The sequence below is a fragment of the Myotis brandtii genome, unplaced genomic scaffold, assembly GCF_000412655.1.
Source record: "Myotis brandtii unplaced genomic scaffold, ASM41265v1 scaffold299, whole genome shotgun sequence".
Classification (NCBI taxonomy): domain Eukaryota; kingdom Metazoa; phylum Chordata; class Mammalia; order Chiroptera; family Vespertilionidae; genus Myotis; species Myotis brandtii.
Window position 1 is genome coordinate 664,979 of NW_005361430.1, and position 26,516 is coordinate 691,494.

The window sequence follows — 26,516 nt, forward strand, 5'->3', positions numbered from 1 at the left end:
ATAGCGTGAGAACGAGCCTTTCTTCTGAATCAGCATTAGAAGTTAGTATCCAACATCATTCCCTTCATATGCTTATGTTTATGTACCAAGTACGTTGATTTATAGAGAACACCAGTATTATAAATCCAGTTTTTAAGGAAATAAATGAGATAGTATCTTCAACCAGGAAAAGTTTAGACCAGAGCTGCATGCATTCCCCAGGTCCCCAGTACTGATCTAATTTTAAACTCAGCTGTGAGTACTCTCCCAGCCACATGTGCTTCGGTAGGACAGGCTACCAGAGTAATACAGGCTGAGGACTGTTAGTTTGGATAAGCCCTGGGGAGGGGTCAGTGCTGGGTAGAGACTAGAACAGATGCTTGCAGCAGTCAAAGCCTCTGGACTTGGGAGCCTCCAGAGTCCAGGAAACTAGCCCTTCTAGAAAACTAGCTGCTTTGGCTGCTCCAGACTATCCAACTCCCTGCACTGCCCAGCCAATCAGAGAGCGAGGGAGGCTCAGTGGAGTGTATAAAAAGCTATTTAATTCTTCTCTCATTCCTTATTGCCTGGCACAATACCCGTCCTACAATAAGCACTTACAAAACTTGAGCAAATGTGTTAGTGGATGGAAAAAGCCTATGAGAGCCCCACCTCTGCCATTCATTTGATGTGTGACTGGGGAAAATTACTTTGCCTCTCTGAGCCATGGTTTGTCCATCTTGAGGTGGAGATGCCTGTTCAGTAAGGTTGTTTTGAGGATAAAATATGTCACCTGTGAATTAGAAAGAACTGTAGTGACTCTTAACCTTGGCTATATGTTAGAATATCCTAGAAAGCTTTAAATATATATAAAACACATGTACACCATTTAAAAATAATTCTAGTAGTGTTATAGGCAATTATAATGTGTAAGTAGGGTGTGAACTACTAAGTTGTGAAAAAATAAGTAATGAGAGACTAGAAAGGATCCTCTATGCTGCTAATTTTCAACTGTGCTAAGATAAGTGCATTAGTGAATAAGGAAACAGGGTTAGTTTTTTTAATTTGACATTTTCTGTTCAAAATAGTAGGAATCTAAAAATATGTCTTTTGTATGTGCCTTTTAAATTTGTTCTTATTTTGAGTGTAAAAACAGGAGGCCATTATTTCCCCCCCCAAAGTTGACACTTCCTGCACCAGTAAATAAATAAATAATAAAAAACAAACCAAAAAAATCTACCAAAAAAAAAAAATCTCAGAAACCCCCTTTATAAATGGGCTAGGCGCAGCCGTGGGCAAACTACGGCCCGCGGCCGTTTGAAATGAATAAAACTAAAAAAAAAAAAGACCGTACCCTTTTATGTAATGATGTTTACTTTGAATTTATATTAGTTCACACAAACACTCCATCCATGCTTTTGTTCCGGCCCTCCGGTCCAGTTTAAGAACCCATTGTGGCCCTCGAGTCAAAAAGTTTGCCCACCCCTGGTAGAGTCTGCTATGCCTCTGAATGGCCACTACAGTTTCAAGCCCACCTTCCAGCCCAAATAAATTGTTTACTTATGGCAATAATTCCCAAATTGGTAATAACTCATTCATCTTCTTGAAATATTTTTATTGTGAAATATAACAGAAAAAGTACATAACACATATATGTACCACTAAATGAAAAAGTGAACAGCTATGCAGCCACCACCAAGTAAAGAATGTCAGTCCCTCTGAAGGTCCCCAACACACACATTGCTGCGCTCTCTCACCTCTCTCCTCCTTCCCCCATCATTGTGGCACCAGCTGTTATGTGCTCCATGTATGCACTTAAACACACTCATACCCTGTAAAATAGGTAGTGTTGTCCTGAGCATCTTGTGCTTTCAGTTTCCTGAAATGGTTTATGATGGCGTGCTCCTCCTATCTGCACTATTGTACTCTGTGGCATGCATCGCTGTGTTTTGCTTATCCCCGAGTGATGAACACTGGCTTTGCCTCCATCTTCCCTCTGTCATAAATCGTTCTATGATGATCATTTTTGCACCTATCCTTTCATGAACCTTTGCAAAGGTTTATGTGTTAGCTGCACTCCTTCCTTTCTTGGAGATTCAGGGATCTGTTTTCTAGTTCATCTCTTTACCTTAGTTGGTGCACGCATGGATGAGATTTAACTTCCAAGTACGCAGCCTATCTTGTATCCCAGTCCAGAAATCCCTTAAATCTACTTCCACGGCTGCACCTGTGCTCACATTTGGCCACATCCTGAGGCTGTTGCTCCTCTGAAGTCTTAAACCTTTTAGTACCAGTCAGTCACTTACATCAGATCCTACCTTCTAGCTCTCTTAGGCCTTCACCTTCACTGTTACTGTTTTTAAACCTCATTTCAACCTCCAGTAACTTGAGCCCCTTTGTTTTCTCCCAGTCCTTCAGCACCTTTCTGTAAGCAATCCCAACCTCATGTCCTACACTGCTTTAAGCAGGCTGCTGAGTACTATGGAGAAAATGGTCCAAGTTGGCCTAACCACAGATTTATTATCTCCAACCTCAACTGATGCTCAGTAGTTCTTGGCAATTCTTTTGCATGCCTCTCACCAGCATTATTTTCCATAATCTACAGTAGCTCTTAAACAGTTACCACTCTCTTCCCCTCTCCTATCTTTTCGTTTGCACCCTCTTTCTGCAGATAACCTTCACTCCAAATTCACTGGGTGCATAAAGGTTGTCATGTAGGGCCTCTCGGTTCCATGCTAACCCTCTTCCAAACCATCTCTGTCTGCACCTCCTTCAGCCTCCTTGTTTATCCTCTTAGAGAAAGAGTCCTCAGCTTCCGAATTTGTATAATTTCTTTGAACATTGATTGTCATTTAGGCAAAGTATCTGAAACCCCTGTCGCAGCCACCTTTATTATTCCCACAATATGTCTCATGGTTTTTGATTCTGCACCTATTCTTATTGTAGTTCTTTACCCAGAAAGGCCTTCATTAAAATTAAATATCTTTTCTAAAACTAGTTAAAAGGCTTCCTCTTCTGCAGGTGTTTTTTTTACCCATTTCAGACATAAATGGTTTTCTTTCTGAACTGCTATTGCATTTACTGTCTGTCCCATCTGCTTATTACTTAGCCCAGTGTCTTATATTACACTTATGTCCATGATTTTTTAAAATTGTCACCTGAGGATACGTTATTTTTTATTTACTTACTTACTTAGAGTCAGGGAAAGAGAGAGAGAGGTGAGAGAGAAACATCTATGTGTGAGAAACATTGATCAGTTGCCTCCAATACGCTCCCTGCCTGGGATCAAACCCACAACCTTTTGGTGTACAGGACAGTGCTCCAACCAGCTGAGCCACCCAGCCAGGGCTACCCATTGTTTTTATACTCTCCTGATAATAGGATCCATAGGGGTAGGGAGGCTGCATTATACCTTCTTTGTAGCCTACATCAGTTCCAACACAGCACCTCAGACAGAGTGCATGCTCAGCAAATATTTGTAAAGTAATCAATAACTTAGCCCTTCCCTGCCACCCGCTTTCCAGGACTAATTTTATGTATATCTATGCGATGGATATTTCATACATAAATGCCACACAGTTGCAAGCTAGAGAAAACCTATTTGGAAGAACACAATCTACCCTTTTTAAACAACTTTTTCACTCTTCAAGTTGTTTTATGAAGATGTTTTTAGGGATATATTTAGTAACAATTTAGACATTATCAATCTATTTTGCAAAATTCTAAAATATAATGTGTTTAGAAATTTCATAATATGTGGTTTTGAAGCAAACTATTAATTTATGAGCAAGGTATATCATACTTTAATTTTCCCTAATTTTTTGGACATTTTCCCTCCCTTCAACTCTCTATTCACCTTCTCAATCTTGGGGTTCTGTCATACCTCTTTTGTTACCCATTATTGTAACTATTAAAACTACCAAGTCCACTTGAAGCCTGCTAAAAGAAGTAGATTGCCAAAATAAAATAATAACAAAAATAAAAGAAATAGATTGTTTTGGATAATTCTAAGGTCTTGTGATCTTTGCTGGTTGTTGAGGTTTGTACATAAACCCCCAAGCAATGTTGCCTTATTTCTGTGCTTTATTCCTCTGATCTCTTTACTCTTTTTTATTATTTTTTTAAAGTATTAAGTATAGTATCACATATGTCTCCTTTTTCCCCCATTGCCCTCCCCCGGCGCCCTCTCCCCCCAGCACATGCCCTTACCCCTAGTGTCTGTGTCCATTGGCTGTGCTTATATGCATGCATACATGTCCTTTGGTTGATTTCTTCCACCTCCCCCCCGCCCGCCCCCTGTCTTTCCACTGAAGTTTGAGTCTGTTCAATGCTTCTCTGTCTCTGTACCTATTTTTGTTCATTTCAATGAATAACAATGAATCCATATAGTTTAAGAAACTCATTTATTAGAAAACCTTTCTCCTCAGGTAACATTTTAAAAAAAGAAAGAAAGAACTACAAATTATTCCAACTAAATTATTTGAGAGTGGAAGGGAGAGGGAGAGAGAGAGAGAAACATCAATGATGACAGAGAATTATTGATCAGCTGCCTCTTGCATACCCCCTACTGGGGAGCAGGCTCACAACTGGGCATGTGCCCTTGACTGGAATTGAACCAGGCACCCTTCAGTCTGCAGGCCAAAGCTCTATCCACTGACCCAAACCAGCTGGGGCTGTAGTTATTTCTGTTCTTTAATTTGCATCACCAAGATTCTAGGAATTGCCTAGTAGTGAGAAAAAAATGAAGGGTGTTACTTGGAAAATATCTGGGAGGATTGCTTTTTAAGACTGCTCACATGAAAATGGCCCAGTAATCCCAAATTTTCAGCATTCTTCATAATGTCATTAATTCAGAGAGCCTCCTTTAATGTCCATTCTTGTTTGTTTTTCACTTATAACTCTTAAATATTAATAAATCTGCATTAGAATTTCACCACTGTGTGTTCTATTTTGTATTGAAAGTCTGCCAGTGCTTTGTAAAGAAAATTTATTTTAATTGGAATTATTTTTTAACACTACATATTTACATAATTTTATAATTTCATTTTTGTATTCTTATTTTCTAGGTCACAAACGGGTACTTTTCATGGGGCAGTGGCTTAGCTACATTATCCAATATAAATATTCGAATTCCAACAGGTAAGCATCATTTGTTACTATTTTTTGTGATTGTTAATTATCACAACCATAGGTTTCCAAGATAATTGAGCTTAACAAAAAGATTTTAAAAATTCATAAACATTATTTTCACCATGGATCTCATGAGTCACTGTATCACTGTGGGAATAACTGGAAATGATAAGACTTGCCTTGTACTACTGAGTGTAGATCTTTGGACAAGTTATTTACTGTACAGATTAACTGTGGTCAGTTCATTTGTTGATTTGACCCATTTAAATAATGGGGTTTTTGATTTCTCATTTCATTTGAGAAAGGATTTAAAGAAAGAGTTTATGAGAAAGTTATTTTTTTACCCCTAAGGAGGACTGATAAAGTTTTCAAGGCATTCAAGGCTGAAATATACAATAATTTGTCTTTAAAATGTCTGAATAGTTGAATAGAAATATTTTTTTTACCTCATCTGATGGTCAGTAGCTTGGGATTTTTCAATTATACATGCAAATCAATGTAAGAAATTGGAGAAGACATCTTATTAACAACCCAAATCACTCATCCCTGTGGTCAATTTTAGTCAGAACTGCCTTTTTTTCCTGGATGAATTGAAATATAAAGTTAAAACTAATCTAAATTATTTAGACAACGATTTCAATGCTCTCTGTTCATCAATGTTACCTATTCTTATAGCTTGAAAAATAATAAATCAAGACCTATATCTTTTAATTTTTCTTTCCTTTTTCAAAAAACTTACGTATTAGAGAAAGGAGCTGTTAGAATACCTTATTGCCGGAGACCAATACTGAGCCATTGATTGTGAAATGTTGACCTTTTCTAAATGTATTTTGGTCTGATTTTACAAAGAGAATTCCATCTCGTTGTGTTATTATCCTTTGTTCATTTCTCTAGGTCAGTTAACCATGATTGTGGGCCAAGTGGGATGTGGGAAGTCCTCTCTTCTCCTTGCCATCCTAGGCGAGATGCAGGCACTGGAAGGCAAAGTTCACTGGAGCAAGTACGTGCATTTTAAATTAGCGTCTATTGCTCTGTCACACATCTGATGAGCTCCTAAGGCAGCGGTTCTCAACCTGTGGGTCGCGAACAATGAAAATACATCCTGCATATCAGATATTTACATTACGATTCATAACAGTAGCAAAATTACAGTTATGAAGTAGCAACGAAAATAATTTTATGGTTGGGGGTCACCACAACATGAGGAACTGTATTAAAGGGTCGCGGCATTAGGAAGGTTGAGAACCACTGTAAGGGAAGAGATTAAAGCAATAAAGTTCCATGTTAGGAGTTGGAGCACAGCTATTTATTTATTTGTTTGTTTATTTAAATTTATGGAAACTTTAAGTGTCATAAATTAAGAATTACAAAGCAATTTTATAGGTGTTTATAATAGTATAAACTAGTATGTTGCTGAGATAAATGTAAGATTGAGATTGTAAAGATAGATTTTTAATATTAAAGGGATAACAAAGAAATAATTTAAAAAGTCAGCGTGCAATAAAAGAAGGAATGGAAAACTTGCATTATGTATAAAGCTTAAATGCAAACAGAGCCTTAATGGTTCAATGTTCAGAGAAGCAATATGAAATAATCTTTTCCAGAATCTTCAGAAGGGGCTGCGAAATCAGTCACTCCTCTTCACACCCAATTTAAATGAGACACTAGAAGTACCTAGTTAGAGATATAAATAGATCAGACTAGTGTGTTGGGTACCCTTTAAGGCATGAAAAAGGAAGTATATAGCATGGTGCTTCTTCTGGATATTTGAATGGTTGGCTTGGTGTCTTCAAAGCACATGGCAGTAATAAAGTGCCTCAGAACCATAGTATTATCTACCTAGTAGACTCCCCATAAGCAGTTATGAACAAATTGCTTACAGCTTATCTAAGAAATTGGGTTTTTGACCAGTTCTAAATCAGGTGTAACTTTGGGGACATCAGGTAATGTCTGGAGATGTTTTGGGCTGTCACAAAGGGAAAGTAGGCTGCTACTGATCTAGTTAGTAGAGGCCAGACAACCTACAATGCACAGGACAACCCCCATTCCCACCCCCCAAGAGAAATTATCTGGCCCAAATGTCAAGTGTGCCAAGACCAGAAACCTTGCTCTCTACCTACAGATGTTCTTTAATATCATTTTGTACCCATCATTCTGCATTCTATTGTGGCTTAGTCTGCTGTTCACATACACAGACATCTCTCAAGAATAAGTAAAGACTATTTAAGGGCATTTTAAGAATAGATTCTATTTTAAACTCCAATTAAGAGAAGGAAATGTTTGGATGTGAAATTTGAACTGGAAACAATAGAACTCGTAAATCCTATTTTTGGTATTATTGGCAAAAGAAGGCTGAGAAATGTTGAGTGTACATTTTATTTCTGTTGGGCACATTTAACAGATAGTGTACATGAAACAGTTTTGTGAATATTCAGCAGAGAGCTTGGTAAATAATGGCTACCTGGAGTTTGCTTCATGACAAGTTCCTGTCGATCCCCAAGGTCAGGCACCAGCAGTGCTTGCCCTGCCACCATCACCTTCCATCTTGCATGAAAAGCAGGTCTTCCTGGATTAAGTCATATTGTGTGATGTGTACAGTCATGATCAAGTTACTTGGGTTTTGTTTTTCCCTTGTTTCACTGTCATTAAAACAGAGAGAAAGAATGAGAGATGGTGACAGAAAAAACTTGAGAGTCTATTTTCATACCTCTGGGATGTTCTCCTTATCTAGTCTTCTCCAGTGTTAAAAAAGATTCCAGCTCTACTTGGGCCAAATTGACTCCCAATGTCATCTTTAAGAATTATTATAATTTTTTAATGGATAAATAAATGATATGGGAATCAGGAAAGTATTTTACACAACCCAGTTATTTATTTTTTGCATTCCTAAGTAAGATATCCTATCTCATTTCATAAAGGTTGTGAATTATTATATTTAAAATTACATAGTCTAATAAATATTAAAAAAGAGATAAAGGTATCAAAAGGAAAATAAGGCTTAAATAAAAATCTGAGAAATTAATAGCTATAAATGCATGCACCAGAGTCCATTATAAAATATGGGCCACAAATTCCACTTTGAGCTTCATGAAAGCTAGGCAAAGAGGGAAATAAAAAATAGAAACATACATCAATAGAGGTTGAGATTTTTTTGGGAAAGAAATCTCTCCCATGGATTCTAATTTAAAAAGCTAATAAAAGGTTATATCTTAGAGAAAGAGCCCATATGGTGAAGGTGTAAGAAAGGATTTAAGATAATTCTAAGTAATTATATAATTTCCATAATTTAAAAGTCATCTTTTTATGAATACTTAATAGACAGTAATCCCATCTCTTAATGGCAGAAGGACAAACATTTTCTTTAAAAAATGTTTGTGTTGGCTCAGATACACACACAACTTAGAAACTAAACCTTTAAAAGTTTGGATAAGCTAACACTAGTTCCATTTTTCTTTCATTAAAAAAAGTACTTAATTTTCCTCCATGGTATCTTTAATGGCTGATAAAACATATTCTTAATCAGGAATATTTAGAGAATACTGACCTTTTTTAAAGAGTTATTTGTAATTATTCTTCATTTCAGAAAAAAAGCTATTGTGACTTGTCCAATAAGGAAAGGCATGTAAATGTTATGAAAACAAGGCTAATTTAGAAATTATCAATACTGATAGGCTGATGATGTGCAAATGCTAAAAAAAAGTACTTTATTACAGAAGACTAGATTTTTGATATTTTTTAAAGCTTAAAAAATAAAGCAAAACAATAAACTAAATGCTATGGTAAGGCTCCCAGTGCATTGCTGTCATAGTTGCCTCATTGCTTGTATCTCTGGTTGTATGAATTAAATGTGTCCTCATAGAATGGCATGAGCAAAGAGCAATAAAGTACTCTGCCCTCTTGCAGAGCTAAATATTTACTTTGGGCAGGAGAGAAGGTACTGCTGCTCATGCAGGACATGCCTACGTGGCTAGAACCTGGTACACAGCAAAGACATCTGTAGATGTTTCCTTGGAAATTGCTACCTTTGACCTAGTCTGACATGTTGTAGGCCCAGAAGAGAAAGGTGAAAGAGAGGAAGAAGTGACTGTCAGAATGCCTGGGTTCTTACTCCTGTATCGAGGTGTGCTCTTTGCTTGTTTCAAAGCAAATGTTCTGCCTGCCAGAAGTTGTCCTTGCCTAAATTTCATGATAAACAATGGTTTCCTACCTGTGTCGTAGGAGCTAGAACTCAAGCTTTACCTGATGGATGGTTCCCGTGAGGGAGTCCAGAATGTATAACAGTGGTGCTAATCATGTGAAGCGGAACCATCATTTATCTCTGCTTTCCCTTTCTTTTCCCTTTCCACTCGCCATGCTATCAGCCCGCCTGTTATCAGACCCCATCTGTCCTGATGTTCCACCTTCTTATGTCTTCATTAGTCAGCTTTGTCATCATGGATCAATTATTCTAAGACTCCTGAATTGAGGAGTTACTCCTTTGGATGTGACTTGACCTGGCATGAAGGAATGATGAAACATGGAGTCAGCTTTTCTGGATCAGATAGAACATAGCATTGTTGTGTCCACATCTAGCTCTCCTTCTTCCAAATACTGTTTCTGTTTTAGGCTTGTAAAAGTCACTATTTCCATTTCATAAGGTGTCAACCATGATGCTTGGAAGTGGCTAGAACACCAAGTTTAACTTTTACTCTTGAAGAAAAATACACACAAATTCTGCGTGCAGAAGTGAAATCGTACGCCATTTTTTCAGAAGAAGATTTCCATCTGACCTCTTTGCTTTCTCTTGTTGCCTTCCGTGATGGTAACTACCACACTGAATGGTGGAAGACGAGTCTGGATGTGTACCCAGTGATTTTCATGTAATCAAATATGAACTGATGTTGGAATTAATAGCTATCTCTATTTATTTTGGAAGATATAAAAATAACCTTCCACAACTGAATTTGATTAAACATGTTGCTATGAGAAAGAGTTAGAGTAGGTGATCTCTAGAAGTTAAGGACTATGTCATTATTCCTGGAAAATGTTAGTGAAAGAACAGGGTAATTTTTATTTGTTTTTGTGAGATGACTACCAGCAAACGGATATATATCTACTTTTTCTTTCTTCCTCTGAAACTAGTATATGATATTTAACTTTTACACTTAAAGGAAAATATACATAAATCCTGCCAGGAGAAGTCTTCAGAAATGAAGATCTACTATATGCTGTCTTGTCTAATTCAGGACACCACTACATAAATTAACCCTTCTTTCTTATATGTCTTTAATTTCTTGCTATTTCATTATGCTCCTTTTTAAAAAACAAAAAGGTCTTGCTGATCTCTCAAATAATGGGCATTTCTCTTTTTAAGAGAGGAATCTGCCCAGACTTAACCTCCTCAATTTCCTTTTACTCAGTGCATTGCAGTCTGGCGGAGAAGTTCTCACCAAGTCCTGCCTAAGTGCTTTGTTCTCAATCATACTTAACTTCTCCATAGCTTTTGAAACTGTTCACCACTGATCACTCTTTGAAACCAACTGGTGTCTTGATTTCCATGACACTTTCATTTATTCGTTTATTAAAAATATGTATGGCACACCTATAACATGCAAATCATTGTATTAGTTGTTGGAGGTAAATAACTGAACAAGGGAAGCCAGTCCCTATTTTCATAAAGTTTACTGTTTGCCAGCAAAGGCCCTAAGGAAATAAGAAAATACTTCCATAATTAATTATTTGGTTCGATTTTTATGAATGCCAAGAAAAATATGTGCATGGTTTTATGAGAAAAAATAATAGGAGGATGAATAAATGAATGATATTTGAACTTACATTTTAAGGATAAGCCAAGATTAATGTGTCAAAAAGCCAGGATCTGCAATAGAAATGAAGATGAAAGGTGGGAAAAACATTCTGATTCTTCCGTTTTTCTGCAGTCTACTGTAGGATCCTCTTCATTTCTTAGCCCTTAAATTATTTTCTTGACTTCAGCTACTTTGAAAATACTAATAACATATAATTTCTGACCAAGATCTTTCTTTTGAAGACTGAACAGCAGCTATAAAAAGCCTTATAGAAGCTTCAAATTCAACACATCCAAAGCAAGCTCAATATCTCATATCTCCAAAACCTGCTTCTCCTGTACCTTGGTAGGGGTGTGTCCCCAGCCCTGAAATCAGTTGGTGGACGCCCAAGACAGAACTCAAAGATTCAACCTAAATTCTTTTTTCTCTCTCTCCGTTGCCTGCAAAATGCAACCAATCACTTTTCATATGTCTGTCCTTAACATTTCTATGTGTGTTATAATATTCCTAGTTTAAGTAGTTACCATTTATGTGAACTACTCACTCTAATATAACTCCGTCACCTTTCTTCACACCATTGCAAGATTTACCTTTTTGAGATGCAAATCGGATTATTTCTGTGTTATAATTTATTTTATTATATAAAAAATTAATATTCTAGAGACCTTTGCATATTATGTCAGGATCTTTCATGACCTGGTTCCCAATTAACTTTTTAAACTCATATCCTGCCACTCTACCCACCTTCACCACTGTGCTCCAATAACTCTGAACTGCAGGTAGTTCTCAAGTGCGCATACTATGTATGTAATACTCTGCCCCAGATTGGTGGCCTTAGGGTAGCTAATGAGGAATTTAACTAGATTAAATTTGAAATTTTAAAGATGAGGAAGCCTCGGAGATATTGAATTCTTATGCAGACTAGGAAACTATTCTAGAGAAATTACCTAAATTTATACAACTGGTTGGAGCAGAGTTGGAGCTAGAACCCAGGTCATTGTATGAATCCAAATTTTGTACAATGGTATCTATCTTTTGTAAGCTAACTAAGTAATTATTTTCTAACCAATTAAGACATTAAAAATATCATTTATCTTATTTGTCTTTGAAACTAATATAAAAAACCATTTGGGAAATGTAACTATTTAATGTGTCCAACGTTTATTTGATCTCTTACTTGATATGTGCAGACAGTCATTCTGTATTTATATTTCATAATTAATGAACATTGTTTGCCATACTTGCAGTGTAAATGAATCTGAACCTTCTTTTGAAGCAACCAGAAGGTATTATTTCTATTTTAATCTGCATTTAATAAGAATAACTTCCTTCCTCAGACTTTACTTAATAATCTCTTGCTCCTATTCATTTTGTTCATTCTGATGATGTATAAAGTTATTTATTAAAATGTGCTGGAATATTTTCAATAGCAGTGGTTCCCAACATTTGCAGGCTGCTGAAAGGATTAATTTGCCAAAATGGTCCATTGTGTCCACTGTTTTCCTTCAGTGAGTCACATATGTCTCAACTTTGGCTGAAACTCTATCTGTTCTTAGCAAACTGGGTTTGGGATTTCATAAAATGGCAAAGAGGGATGGGGTGGGGAGTAGAATAGAGTAAAGGGGGAGTGATAAATTGTGACGGAAGGAGACTTGACTTTAGACGGTGAACACACAATGCACTATACAGATGATGTATTATAGAATTGTACATCTGAAACCTATATAACTTTATTAACCAATGTCACCCCACTACATTCAGTAAAAATGCAAGAATTAATATGTATATTGTTTATGAGTTAAACAGTGATGAAATCTGTGAATAAGATAGAGATGAAGAGCCAAGTGATTCAGGTATTTCAAAAAGAAAAAAATCACTTAGAAGACTTGAGGGAAGGGGAAGCAGACATGTCAGTAGTTGGGAACCACTGTTTTACTGCATATATGGTTATCTAAAAGACCTTTAGCATATGTATATTATGTCTTCTAAACTCTTAGACATAATGTTTCCGGATAATCCCTGAGCATTTCTAACTACTCTTTTTCTTAACCTTACTCTCTTTTAACCTTAATTTCTTTATTAGTACTTACAGATCATGAACTAACTGTGGACGAGTGACCCCTTCCCTGCCCCAATCCCATCATCTTCTTTATCTTCAACGCACATGCATTTTCCTAATTATTGCAAATTAAATTCTGAGGTATAGATCTGGTAGAATTTGCAAGCCAAAAAAAAGGGGTGGGGGAGACGAGAGGGTTGTTATTTTAAAAAAATAAACTATTTCAGTATGTATTGAAATACATAGTTTTTAGGTGTATATGTATTTCAATATTGAAATGGACTCCTTAAGATAGTATTCTTTGCTTTGAAATATGTATTATCTATTGCCTTAAATGTGTTAATGTGATTAAGCCACAAACACACACTATAATTATAGTATCAATTCACATTTTAAGGTCTACATATAAAATGTATAGTTATGTAAAGTGCTTTTAATACAAATTAAAATATCTGTGGCTGTGAGAAAGTGAACTGTTATCTTTATTTTAAAAACTATACTCATTTTAGAAAATAAATTTTTAATTAATGATTTCTACTTTAAAACACATTTTTATCATAACAAAATCAAATTTCACACATTGTGTGACATTTTGATAAAAATCTAGTCCTTTGAATTCAAGTGGAATCTTTAACCATTCATTAATAAAGTTGGTGGTTATTAAAATGTTCTCTTTTAGGAGTTTTCCATTTCTGTGTTTGCGATATTTTATTGGCTTTTATTTCACTTAATTACACTAAAATAAACATACAGCATAGCACCCTTGCGTGATTTTGTTGTATTGTTTTTCTTTTCCATTTTCCAGTAGGAGCAGGTATTCTGTGGCTTATGCAGCTCAAAAGCCTTGGTTATTAAATGCAACAGTAGAAGAAAATATTACCTTTGGAAGTCCTTTCAACAAACAGAGGTAATTTTGAATGTATAAAATCTAGAACTAAAATGAGCAACTATTTCGAACCCTTATATTTGGTCCACGGTGTCTGGAATCTTTACACAGGGAGTTCCTTTCCTCTCTGCTTGACCTCCTTCCAACCGCATCACCAGGTCTTATTTATTTATTTATTTATTTATTTATTTATTTATTTATTTATTTATTTTTATTTTATTCATTTTAGAGAGGAAGGGAGAGAGAGCTAGAGACATCAATGATGACAGAGAATCATTGATTGGCTGCCTCCTGCACTCCCCACTCTGGAGATTGAGCCCACAACCCAGGAATCAAACTGTGGCCTCAACCACTGAGCAACACTGGCTTGGCATCACCAGATCTTTTGATTCAACTCTTTTTAAGAGAAGTCTCATTGGAAGTTTCAGGCCATTATTTACATTTACTGAGAACAATTTGTACACCAAAATTAAACAGCCGAAAATGCAGTGTGTATGTATGTGTGGTGGTGGTGGTGAGGTTATTGGTAAGCAAAAGGAAAAACCCAACTAAGCAACAGAAAGAATGTTGACTTTGGAAAGAAGAGGGAGACTGTGGGATCTTTTAATATCAATGGAGTGTTCAAAGCTATGACCTTTTCCTTAAGCCACTCTCACAAGGGTGTCTTAAGACCCCAAAACTGGGTCTTGAAAGTTAAGGAGAATTAGGTCAGGGGAGAAGCATGAGGAAGGGGGCGGGGAGAGGAAATAGATAGGTGGGAGGAAGAACCTAAATGACATGGGGTCTGTTTGTGGCCTGGGAACAGACCAGACAGAAAGGAATTAGGGACTAACGACAGTGGGAAACTAGATTGTAAAGGAAGGCTGAGACAAGGTAGTGGTAAGCCCTGAAATACAATTGGATGTAATTGTGTGCATTCTACGGAGGCACAGCACGTTTTAGAAAGGGAAATAATAAGGTGAATGTGATATTAATCTGGCAGTGTAATGACAGATACATGGGATGAATCTGAATTAAGAGCAATGAAACATTTAGATGATTGTTAGAATAATCACCCAAGCATGTAGTATTTGTTGCCTGCATCTGGGGGTGACTAGAAAAGTGGAAAAGAAGAGGTGGTTGACAGAAAATCACTCTAGAAAAAGAATGGTCAGATATGAACAGGGAGAAGAAGAGGGAAGAATCAAGAATGACTTGAATATTTTAAGACTAGATGATTGAGAAAATGAAACCATTGATATTTTTTCCAACACTTTCAAACTCTATGCTTCCCTATACTTCCAATCCATTCGATCTCTAGTCCCAGCCTTAGATAAATTTGAATACTGTCCATCTTCATCTTCTGTTTGCTCTTCCTTCAGCATGTATGATTACTATGCACAGACACCCACCCCAAACCTATGATTTAGTCCTCGTGAGCCTCCTGTTGTCTGTCATATGCACCGTAAACTCATTCATCTTTGTACAGTTTTTTAAGCTTCCTTTCTCTCATATCTTGACAAATTATGACTCATCTTGCTGGATATTATTTACACCTTGCTTCCTCTGCAAAGATGTCACTAACTTCTCATAATGGTGAGTCATTTCCTTCTATGTATTCTAGGAGCACCTAACAAGGTACATTTTTATTATATGTTTCTGTATCAGTCTTGTTCTCCACTGACTAGCTTTGTAAGAGTGAGAACCAACACCTATTTAGCTCTATATCCACATACTTATAGTAGAGAGAGGCTAATGTACCCAAATGCTCAATAAATGGCCCATTTCAGCTTCCAAGATATTGAACTTGGGACTTAGTTTATGGGCAGCATATTAATAGTGTTCTAAAAATTCAACATCATTTCTCCTAAAGGTATAAAGCCGTCACAGATGCCTGTTCTCTTCAGCCAGATATTGACTTACTACCATTTGGAGACCAAACTGAAATTGGAGAGAGGGTGAGCTATGTATAGTTTAATTAAATGATGAAAAAAATCTAGAAAAGTCTTTTGGTTTCCTGTAATCTTTAATGGAGCATACTAAAATCTGAGAGGTTAAAATTTGTATGTTGCCCTAGTGACAAGTTCCAGAATCAGGAATACAGGAGCTCTTTGATGCCACGCTCTCTTAAGTGTTTGTATAACCACCATATACTTAACGTTGTGCTGGCCACTTTGAGAGTTCGCAAGGAAAATAGAGCAGTTCCTGCCTTTGATCAAATGTATTTTTACTTTCTTGAAGTTTACTTTAAAGTGATGTGGAAACTGAGATTGCTTTCGACAACTTCTTCTACTCTTGTCAACATTGATTTATTCTTGTTAAAGTGTTCTTTTTTTGAGTGTGTGTAAACATGTTTTTCATTGATGTTTTACTATTCTGACCAACTGAACAATATTTATACCTTTATGTAATCTTTATAACAATGTTGGCTAAAATTGTTATAGGCGTCAAGTATTGTGCAAAAGATTTTATATGCTACCTGCATATTGAAGCTGAGCAAACGAAGGCTGAGAGAGGTTAAAGAGCTTGCCCAACCACAGAGTCAGCGGTGCAGCTGGAGTTAGTCTGACTCTGTAGTCTGCATTTTTTTAAATAAAAAAGTCAAGTTTATTTGTTCATTTCTTGCATTTGAAAAACTGCTCAGTGACATCCTTGGCCTGAGACTCTTTGCCGTAGTCCTCAACCACCACACGACTGACACCAACCACATTACGGGGTCTTCCCTCTTTGTGGATTTTGCAGAGGTCTCTCCATTATCCTAGTTGCTTGTTGCTGTCAATCTTAACTAGGTTGATTTGGTGTTCAGCACAAATGGCCTCCACCAACTTGACATTCTTAGGCTCATCACAGTTAGATGCAAGCACACAAAGGTGGCACTTGTCTCAGGCTGTGCCAGCTTTGCAGTGAATTTTGTTTGCTAGGCCATCCTGAATAGGGTGGTCTTCAGCACTCCTTGTAAAGCAGTATTTTTTTTAAAGCAGTATTAACTATTAACACCCATTACTCCTCAGGCAGCAATACCTTCCTCAGCCATGGCAGTGGGTTATGGGTGGAGCCATATCTTGAACACACCAAGTCCTCTGCCTCTATGCAACTCTGCAGTGGCAGGGAAAGAGCTATAGTCTGCATTCTTAATGACTATTTATTGCACTATAGTTTAGTATGTTGGACTTAAGTTCTCAGAGCCTTAGTTTTTATGTTTGTAAAATGAGAACAATACTACATATTGGAATTACTGTGAGGAATAAAAGAAATAAGGAATGTAAGGCCATTCACACAAGTCTGACATATATCAAGGGCTCAATAAATATAGCAGGCCTTCAAATAATGTCATTTTGTTCAGCATCATTTCATTCATTGTCATTTTGTTATAACATTGAGATGCTTTTGTTTTTGTTTTTAATACATCTTGTTCAGCATCATTTCATTCATTGTCATTTTATTATAACATTGAGATGCTTTTGTTTTTGTTTTTAATATATGACCGAAATTGAACCCGGGACCCTTCAGTTCGCAGGCCAATGCTCTATCCATTGAGCCAAACTGTCTTGGGCCATTGCGATGCTTTTAGAACTTAACTCTTGTTTACATCAATTAGTCTGTCATTTTGCCATGGTTCCAAGAACCTGTGGACTATGTTAAGTGAGGACTTACTGTACTAGGTTTTAAACATGTTATAATCAACACTTGACTAGAAAAGCATATTGCTGCATAGTTCTGTTGAATAAAACTTATAATATCAAATTTACCAGTACACTGCAGGCACAATTCACAAAATGAGAAGAAAAAAAAAGGAATTTTTTGTGGTTTTCAACACTCACCAGTGTTTTGGTTAATAATGCTTTTGTACAGGAGAGCTCTGTATCAGAATGAAAGGGGGCTTAATGTTATCAGTCAGGAATTACCTTAATATAATTCAGGTATTGACCACTAGACAGTTTTCATTTTATCTCATCAATGTTATCACAATTTAATTAGTAAATTACCATTATTTTAAGATTTTTAAAGAAATTTTTTACTAATTACAATTTAATTAGTAAGTTACCATTATTTTAAGAGTTTTTTTGTACTTAAGGAATTTTTAGCCAGCAGATCATTTACTAATGAAAAGGTGGATATTTATGGATGTTTCTTCTCTAGGGCATCAATCTGAGTGGGGGTCAGAGGCAAAGAATCTGTGTGGCACGAGCTCTCTATCAAAATACCAACATTGTCTTCTTGGTGAGAATATTGCCTTTACTTATATTTCTATTCATTGTTTCCCTCTGGAAACGAGTCTTTAACGTATAAGTCAAATAATTTAAGAAAAGATGATTTAACTTGTGAAGTCATAGAAAATGTAGGAGAAACAAATCGTCACAGTACAAATCAGATCAATATGTAAGGTTGAGACTTGGGGGCTCTATATTGATGTCCAAGAGACTGAGGTGCCCACATGGTTGCTTTTATGAGTTTCTGAACCACGAGGATGATTAATGAGGGAGTGTGAATGGTGCTGGATCAACTAGACGGAATCATAGGTCTTGTTTATATTTTCTGACAAGGAAAGAAGGTCTGGAAAATACATTCCTGGTGGACATAAGCATGGCACTCCATTCCAGTGGTGTACAACTCAGGCAACTCAGATTTGTCTGTGAAACTTCCTAAAACTATAAGAATCTTATTACCACCTCTAGACCCATTCAATCATAATCTGTAAGGGCAGGTCTAGAGTCTGTGTCTTAAAAAAGCTTCATGAATGTTTATCATGTATATCCAGGGTTATTAAGTTTGTTCTACCTGTGGATCCACAAATAAAATTAGGTGATTATGTTGATTATGAATTTATTCTTGTTTGATTCCTCCAGCAGGAGGAAGTCAAAGTAGCTTAGCTTACAAATAGATAATGTATATCAGAGACCGGAAGACTATGTAAATGCATCCTTCCCTGCCTTTTCCTTCTGCACAATTATTAACTATTTATAAATCTGGTTTCCAGACCTCCTTTAAAGTTTTCACTTCACCGAATCTTGAGAGCCTCTTCAAAAAGTAGGTTGGTTTTGGAATTTCCCACTAAGTTAGACCCATTACTGGGGATGGGAGTAGAATTTGGACATAGTATAAATTCACTTCAGGTTAATCTCCCTAAGAATACCAGTCTCCAACCAACACTCTAAAAGCCATAGCAGGTTCTGTCAGTAATTTGTGTAATTGTAAATCTTTTTCATAATGAATGAACCCCCAACTAGAAATGACTTCTTGAACTTTGGGATCAGTTAATGACTGAGCCACATGAGGACCAAGTAACTTGGAAATCTGAAAGAGACCAAGGTCTTCTGGTATCGTATTCTATCCTAGTTCCTTTCACTGCCTTCAATTTACAGACCCTTACTTACCTCAGCTGTAGAACCATGGAACACAAGTCATAGGGTCAACTTATTGTGTATTCCTAACCATTCATTATAGATTTATTTTGCATAATCTCTAATAGCTTCTTTATTTAAATTTTATTTATTGATTTTGGTAGAGAGAGAGAGAGAGAGAGAGAGAGAGAGAGAGAGAGAGACATTGATTTGTTGTTCCACTTGATGACTCTCTCTGAGGACAGATTGCTTATCTTTAAGGCAGCATTTTTCTTCTTGATCAGTGTATAAGTTTCCTTTCACTGGTATAACAAATTGCCATAATTAGTGGCTTAAAAAATACAAATGTATTATCTTACAGTTCTGTAGGTTAGACGTCCAACATGAAAAAAATAAAAGCTTCATTTTAATTTATTTTTTCTGACAATTTAAAGTTATATGGGGTCTGTTTTTAAAATTATATTTGAGGGATAATTTGTCTTTTGTTTATTTGTATTTCTACTTTCTAGAGGAATTAAGTTACATAAAGGGTATAGAAATTTTTACCTTCTCCCTATTTTACTGGTTGTAGGACGATCCATTCTCTGCCCTGGACATCCACTTGAGTGATCACTTAATGCAGGAAGGGATTTTGAAGTTTCTCCAAGATGACAAGAGGACACTCGTTCTTGTGACTCACAAACTGCAGTATCTCACACATGCTGACTGGGTGAGAGTTCAGAGGAAATGTCATTAATTTTGATATGATAGTTCCTTTAATAAACAGGGACCCTAAGAAGTGCTTTCTGAGATCAAGGTGATTCCTCTGGCCAGTTAAGGCTTTTTGTGCTAATATGTGCTTTCCTTAGATCATAGCCATGAAAGATGGAAGTGTCCTAAGAGAAGGGACTTTGAAGGACATTCAAACCAAAGATGTCGAGCTTTATGAACACTGGAAAACACTTATGAACCGGCAAGATCAAGAATTAGAAAAGGTAATTGTTCATAGTTTGGAAGTGTTCAGAGTCCAGTTCAGAAGCGTGAGAAGTGTACTGTATAATTACTAAAAATATTTTAAAGAAGTACTTACATTTAATGTCTAATATTTGATAATGGTCCTCATTTGAAAGTAACTGCATCTTTATATGTATTAACAAATGGCTACTTTGAAACTATAAAATTCTAATGATATCTTTTGACAGGTTTTTAGAAAATTTTTATTGGAATTTGAACCATGTTACAATTATGTGTGTGATTAAAGCTTAAACTATTTGCTGAAGCATGATATAACCTTATGGTAGTTATGTATATCTTATTTTTCTTACCTGTAATCTGAGAATATTTTCATTCACTACCTATAAGTGGAGGGTCATGGGCAAAACAAAATCCAAGATACCATTGAAAAAAGGAAGATCTGTGAGCTGTGGGTGAAGTTGTAAAGCATGTATTGGATAGGGTTGAGTTGGGAGTGAAGGAAGGTGATCAGAAAGAAATAACAATAAGATTTTACATTTGTATAGCTTTTAAAGACCACAAAGCCCCTTTTACATGATCTCATTTAGCTAGCACAAAATCCCAGAAATCAGAAAAAAAAATAGAGAGAGTGAGAAATTAGTGGAAAAAAAATACCATCTCACCTTTACAGATGGGAAAACAAGCTCAGAGAGGCTAAGTAACTTGCTCACAGTTGTACAGTATAACAAGTGGTCCTAATTGGACTTAACTTAGGTCCATATCTAATAATTTGAGTATAATGTTATGTATGACATAAATATAACATTGAATGAGGTAATAACAGAATTGAAAATCAGATTGAGTATAATTTAAAAAGAACAATTTGTGATTGAAAGGCGAAATTATAAATTGAATTAGTAAATTTTTGAATTCTTATCTTTTGAGTTGGGCCTAAGAAATGTCCAGAATTTTGTACCTCTAGCCAGGAATGAACATTATAAAATGAAATTTATATCAACAAATTTCTGAGAATATCAAGAAATTAAAACGTATTATTTTAAAAAGGAATAAAAGGACCCATGTTTCAATAGAGAAAGGAAACCAAAAAGTCAGATGCTGAGATTGCTGTGTCTTCTGTGGATTTGCCAAAAATATCAAAAGGAAGAAATGATATATGTAAATATCCTTAAGTAGAATAAGACAAATCATAGAATAATTGAAAGACATTCGCAAAAAAAAAAAATTACAAGGTACAACTGGCAAGTGCCAACTTAGGAATTATACTGTGAGAAGCTTGATTATGAATTTACTTGGGGTAGCTCCAAATGATAATTTTTCAGATGCCAGGAAGAAAAGAATATGATGTAAGTTTAAGGAGTAGGATCATTTATGGTTTACTTTGGAAAGAAGATCTGGAAAGAGAGAGAGCTCTTGGCTTGATTTTGTGGTAATACTGTTAAGCAGGCCAGAAAGAAAGTCTGTTAAGTTGTATTTAGAAATGAAATGACCACTTGAGATAGCATAGCTCTATAATTAAAGACACATTACAAGCTTCTAAATCTGTGGAGGGAGATATGGAGCAAGTTAGGGTGTGGACAGCTGTGAGGTGGACTGGTGGCCAGTAGAAGCCAAAATGAACCATGCACCTGCTCAGAATCCTCATCTGGAAATGGAGGGAGGGTATGCCACCTGGGGAAGGGCAGACACCTGAATTCATCTGCAGCCAGGGAGAGTCACACTGTGGGACAAGTCCACTAGAACACCTTAGGGAAGTGTTTGTAAAACATCTTCTTGTTTAATTTGTTATGTGGCAGGACAGGGTGTGTGCCCGGAGCACTGGTTCTCAACCAGGGCAGATTTTGCCTGTTAGGAGACATTTGGCAACATCTAGAGACATTTTTGTTGCTGCATCTGGCGGGGCAGGTGTTACTGGCATCTAGTTGGTAGAAGACAGGGGTGGTGCTAACCATCTACATCACATAGGCCAATCCTCACAACAAAGAGCTACCGGGCCCCAATGGTGATAGTGCCAAGGCTGAGAAAGGCTGGCCTACAGCCAGAACAGATCGAGCAAGCAGAGAAGGAAGGTGAAATTAAAGGACCCCCAAAACATCCAGTCTCAGAACATTAGGCAGAACTGCCAGTTTAAGGGTTAAGGGGGTAAACAGAAAAGAATATCAACACTATTAAAAATTTTTAACCTGTAATGAACTTAATATGAGCATTTTCTAATAAGAAACATGGTCTTAAAGATTTTTTAAAAATGTCTATGAGCTGTTAAATTTCTTGCTCACATTGCGTGGAAGTTGAACAAAACCCAAATCTTCTATTTTTCAATGTGCAGGTTCATTTTTTTCGTTACACTATTCCCAAAGTATTGGGTCCTCTTGAAGTTTGTGTTTTTATCTGATCTCATGTCCAAGTGTTGGTTTTCATATCATCATACAAAATAAAAAGCTGATACACCCGTACAACAGCAACTTTGCAGAGTGCCCTCTCGCACTCCGGAACCCCTTGGGGGATGTTGGAGAGCCAGTTTCGGCCCGATCCCCACAGGCCAGACTGAGGGCCTCCACCTGCCGGTGGGACCCCACTCACTCTGCAGATGCCCTTCCAGCCATGGTGTCACCCCAGGTGAGGCCCGCCGGGGAGGAATCATGGGAGGTTGGCTTTAGGGCATATCTGGCCCTTCTCACCCAGCTCCGCCCCGCCGGCCACCTTCTAATTAATTTCCTTTCAATGTTCATGAATCCATGCACTTGGTCACTAGTGTTAAAAGAAATAGCAATGAAAACAACAAGAAAGAGAAGGAAAAGACCTTTTTTAGCTGATTTAAATATTATTTAAAATTCTAGCTTGGATGACATCAACCATTATTTTCATCATGTGATTAAGTAAAATAAATTGGCATTATTTGATGTTTCCTCCCCTAGCCCCCAGCCCTCATCTTGAGCTGACCCATAACACGTATTCAATGATATTAATTGGATAAATGAATCTAAATTCATATTTGCTACCTGATCCAAATATCAACACTATTAAAAATTTTTAACCTGTAATGAACTTAGTATGAGCATTTTCTAATAAGAAACATGGTCTTAAAGATTTTTTTAAAATGTCTATGAGCTGTTAAATTTCTTGCTCATATTGCGTGGAAGTTGAACAAGACCCAAATCTTCTATTTTTCAATGTGCAGGTTCATTTTTTTCGTTACACTATTCCCAAAGTATTGGGTCCTCTTGAAGTTTGTGTTTTTATCTGATCTCATGTCCAAGTGTTGGTTTTCATATCATCATACAAAATAAAAAGCTGATGTCAAATTGTCTCTGGAAAATAAAAACTGTTCAGGAGACAATTTCGCTTTTTTTTTTTTAACCAAGACTCTGGAAGCAAGAGAGCCATCTAGAATAGCAGGTCTCCTAAATCACAGGTGTCGTATGAGGCTAAATAAATAAATAAACCACAAACCAAAATCGCTACCTAGAGACTGATCACTTCAAAGGTTTGTTGGTTGATTGGTGTAGGAAACTGTGATTTTGTGTGTGTGTGTGTGTATCAGCATATACAGGAAACCCTTAAATTACCATAGATTGCAAAAGTTTGTGGGTCAGTTGTTTGGAACTCAGAATGCATTTCCCCACAGAAACCGGGGACATGGTTAGTTTCCCAGAATGTCGGGCAGAAGCTCATTTAATCCACAGTGTAACACAATGCTACTCCAGTTCCGAAGCCAGCGGGACAAGTGTGTTGGAAGCAGAGGAGTGGAGAAAATGAAACGCTCTTCCTTTCTTGAGGCTAGTCTGGAGCAACCTTTAAAAATTCACAGTTTGATTTTGATCTTTCTGCATATATCCCCCTCTTAGGTCTTTCCCCTAAACTGCTAGGCACCTAAGCACCCTCATTTCCCATTTCCTTAAAAATTGCCTATGTTCCTTTAATTCCTATTGAACACTCTATCTTTTGTGCAGCTGTCTTAGTGAGATGCTAAAGAAACTCATTCTGATTTAATAATTCACAATAACAGTGTAGGACAGGTAGTGCTTTAGCCAGTCTAGAATGACATGTACTTTTTTAAACATATTTTTATTGATTTCAGGGAGAGGAAGTGAGAGGGAGAGATCAAAATATCAATGATGAGAGAGAATCATTGTTCGGTTGCCTCCTGCACGCCCCCTACTGGGGATTGATCCAGCAACCTGGGCATGTGCCCTGATAGGGAATCAAACTCTGACCTCCTGGTTCATAAGACAAAGCTCAACCACTGAGCTACACCGGTGGGGCTAGAACAACATGTATTTTTAAGGAAGATATATGTTAGCATAGGTAAACCTTCTGTTAGCGAAACTACAGGGAATATCTGAAACTGATATAAAAATAAAGCAAGTCTCTCTGTCCCTGGGGTCAGCTCCATCATGCTGTTACTACCTTTCCAGGCTTCCTGTTCTGTGCCTTTAGCTCTGAAGCATCCCCTATAAACCTCAGGCATTGCCCCACATTGCTCCTCTGGCAGGAGTTAGGGACCTCTAGAGAGAGCAGAGCCCACATGGTAAAGATAACTAACGATTGGTACTGTGGGGTCACTGATTGGCAAGTCAAAACCTTCCTGTGGCTGTGAGCTCCTTGAGTGACAGCCTGATGTTTCCTGTAGGATATGGAAGCTGACCAAACAACCTTAGAGAGAAAAACTCTCCGAAGAGCCATGTATTCGAGAGAGGCCAAAGCCCAAATGGAGGATGAAGATGAAGGTAGATTTTTTTCCCCTTACATTTGAAATATTCATATGGGTAATAGGATGTGAGGGTTTTACTTTGGCAATTGACGCATGAGTGTGCCACTTAGGAATAAACCTCTTTGCAGGGGGAAAAGAGCTAAATCAAATACAGAATAGTGAAAATGAAAAGAGTAGGAGTGAAGAAAAGTTGTATGTAATCAATCAACAGGCATCTTGAGGAATTTCCCATAGTGAGTCTCGGTACATTTGTGCTGTGTGAGAGAGCTGAAATAAGGTTTTTCCTGCCAAAAGCACTTAAATGTTCTCAGCCTAATACTTGTATTTCTATAAATTTGAGGGAGATTTTTTTTTAATATATATATTTTTTATTAATTTCAGAAAGGAAGGGAGAGGGGGAGAGAGATTGAAACATCAATGGTGAGAGATAGTCATTGATTGGCTGCCTCCTGCACGCCCCCTACTGGGGATTGAGCCCACAATCCGGGCATGTGCCTTTGGATGGAATCGAACCCGGGACCCTTCAGTCAGTCAGCAGGCCGATGCTTTGTCTGCTGAGCCAAACCGGCTGAGGGAGATTTTTATATGCTTTATTATGGGATAATACAAATTCTATCTACCCATTGCCTATCTGAAGTTTAAACGAGTGTTTTGTATGCAGAGGAAGAAGAGGAGGAAGATGAGGATGACAACATGTCCACAGTAATGAGGCTCAGGACTAAAATGCCATGGAAAACCTGTTGGTGCTACCTCACTTCTGGAGGATTCTTCTTGCTCTTTCTGATGATTTTCTCTAAGCTTTTGAAGCATTCAGTCATCGTAGCTATAGACTACTGGCTGGCCACATGGACATCAGAGTACACTATAAACAACAGTACGGGGAAAGCCGATCAGGTACAGTGGTTTCTGTGTTTAAGTCATCAAGGAAAGGTTGAGATGAACAGTGATACCTTTTTATCTAGTTAGATACTAATAGCCCAAATGTTATAGGACTGTTTTAGTGATTCCCTAAGTTAATTAGAAAAGGACCTGTCAAAGTTGGATCTATTATCATCACTTTTATTTTTAAAGTTATAATAAGAAACATTTAAAGATGATGTTTGGATTTAGATTCAAAAGAATTATATACACACTAGAGACCTGGTGCATGAATTCGTGAAGAGGTGGGGTCCCTAGGCCTAGTCAGTGATCAGGGCCAATAGGGGCCCTCTTGCCCAGTCCTGATTGGGGCCAGGCCAATTGGGGCCTGCTGGCCAAGGGGAGGAATACAGGGAGGGACCATGGGAGGTTGGCTGGCCGCAGGAGGTTGGCTGTGAGAACACACTGACAACTAGGTGGCAGCTTCTGTGTTGAGTGTCTGCCCCCTGGTGGTCAGTGCGTGTCATAGCGACTGGTCAACCGGTCGTTCGGTCATAACGGTCACTTAGGCTTTTATATATATAGACTAGAGGCCCGGTGCACAAAAATTTGTGCACTCGGGGAGCGGGGGAGGGGGGGCCCCCCAGCCCGGCCTGTGCCCTCTCGCAGTCTGGGACCCCACGGGAGATAACAACCTGCTGGCTTAGGCCTGCTCCCAGGTGGCAGAGGGCAGGCCCAATCCCTAAGTGCAGCCCCTGGTCAGGCTCAGAGCAGGGCCGATTGGGGAGTTGGGGCGCCACCCCCTGTCATGCACAGAGCAGGGTGGATCGGGAGGTTGCGATGCCACCCTCAGTCA

At 37.5% G+C, this 26,516-nt stretch overlaps 1 protein-coding gene and 1 pseudogene across 8 annotated transcripts in view; one reads left to right on the forward strand and one right to left on the reverse strand.

The window, feature by feature from the left end:
* Positions 1-26,516, forward strand: part of ABCC9 (ATP-binding cassette, sub-family C (CFTR/MRP), member 9) — a 113,637-nt gene that overhangs the window by 48,963 nt on the left and 38,158 nt on the right. For 6 of the 8 annotated variants that reach the window (XM_014542338.1, XM_005869563.2, XM_014542336.1 and 3 more), the window contains exons 17-26: positions 5,025-5,097; positions 5,983-6,088; positions 12,122-12,160; positions 13,739-13,840; positions 15,672-15,756; positions 17,939-18,019; positions 19,712-19,849; positions 19,989-20,114; positions 24,722-24,818; positions 25,464-25,696. In XM_014542338.1, the coding sequence (XP_014397824.1) occupies positions 5,025-5,097; positions 5,983-6,088; positions 12,122-12,160; positions 13,739-13,840; positions 15,672-15,756; positions 17,939-18,019; positions 19,712-19,849; positions 19,989-20,114; positions 24,722-24,818; positions 25,464-25,696 (1,080 nt within the window). The remainder of the gene's footprint in view (positions 1-5,024; positions 5,098-5,982; positions 6,089-12,121; positions 12,161-13,738; positions 13,841-15,671; positions 15,757-17,938; positions 18,020-19,711; positions 19,850-19,988; positions 20,115-24,721; positions 24,819-25,463; positions 25,697-26,516) is intronic. The other 2 variants (XM_014542341.1, XM_014542342.1) reach the window with 1 other exon arrangement.
* Positions 16,414-16,832, reverse strand: LOC102249833 (annotated as a pseudogene).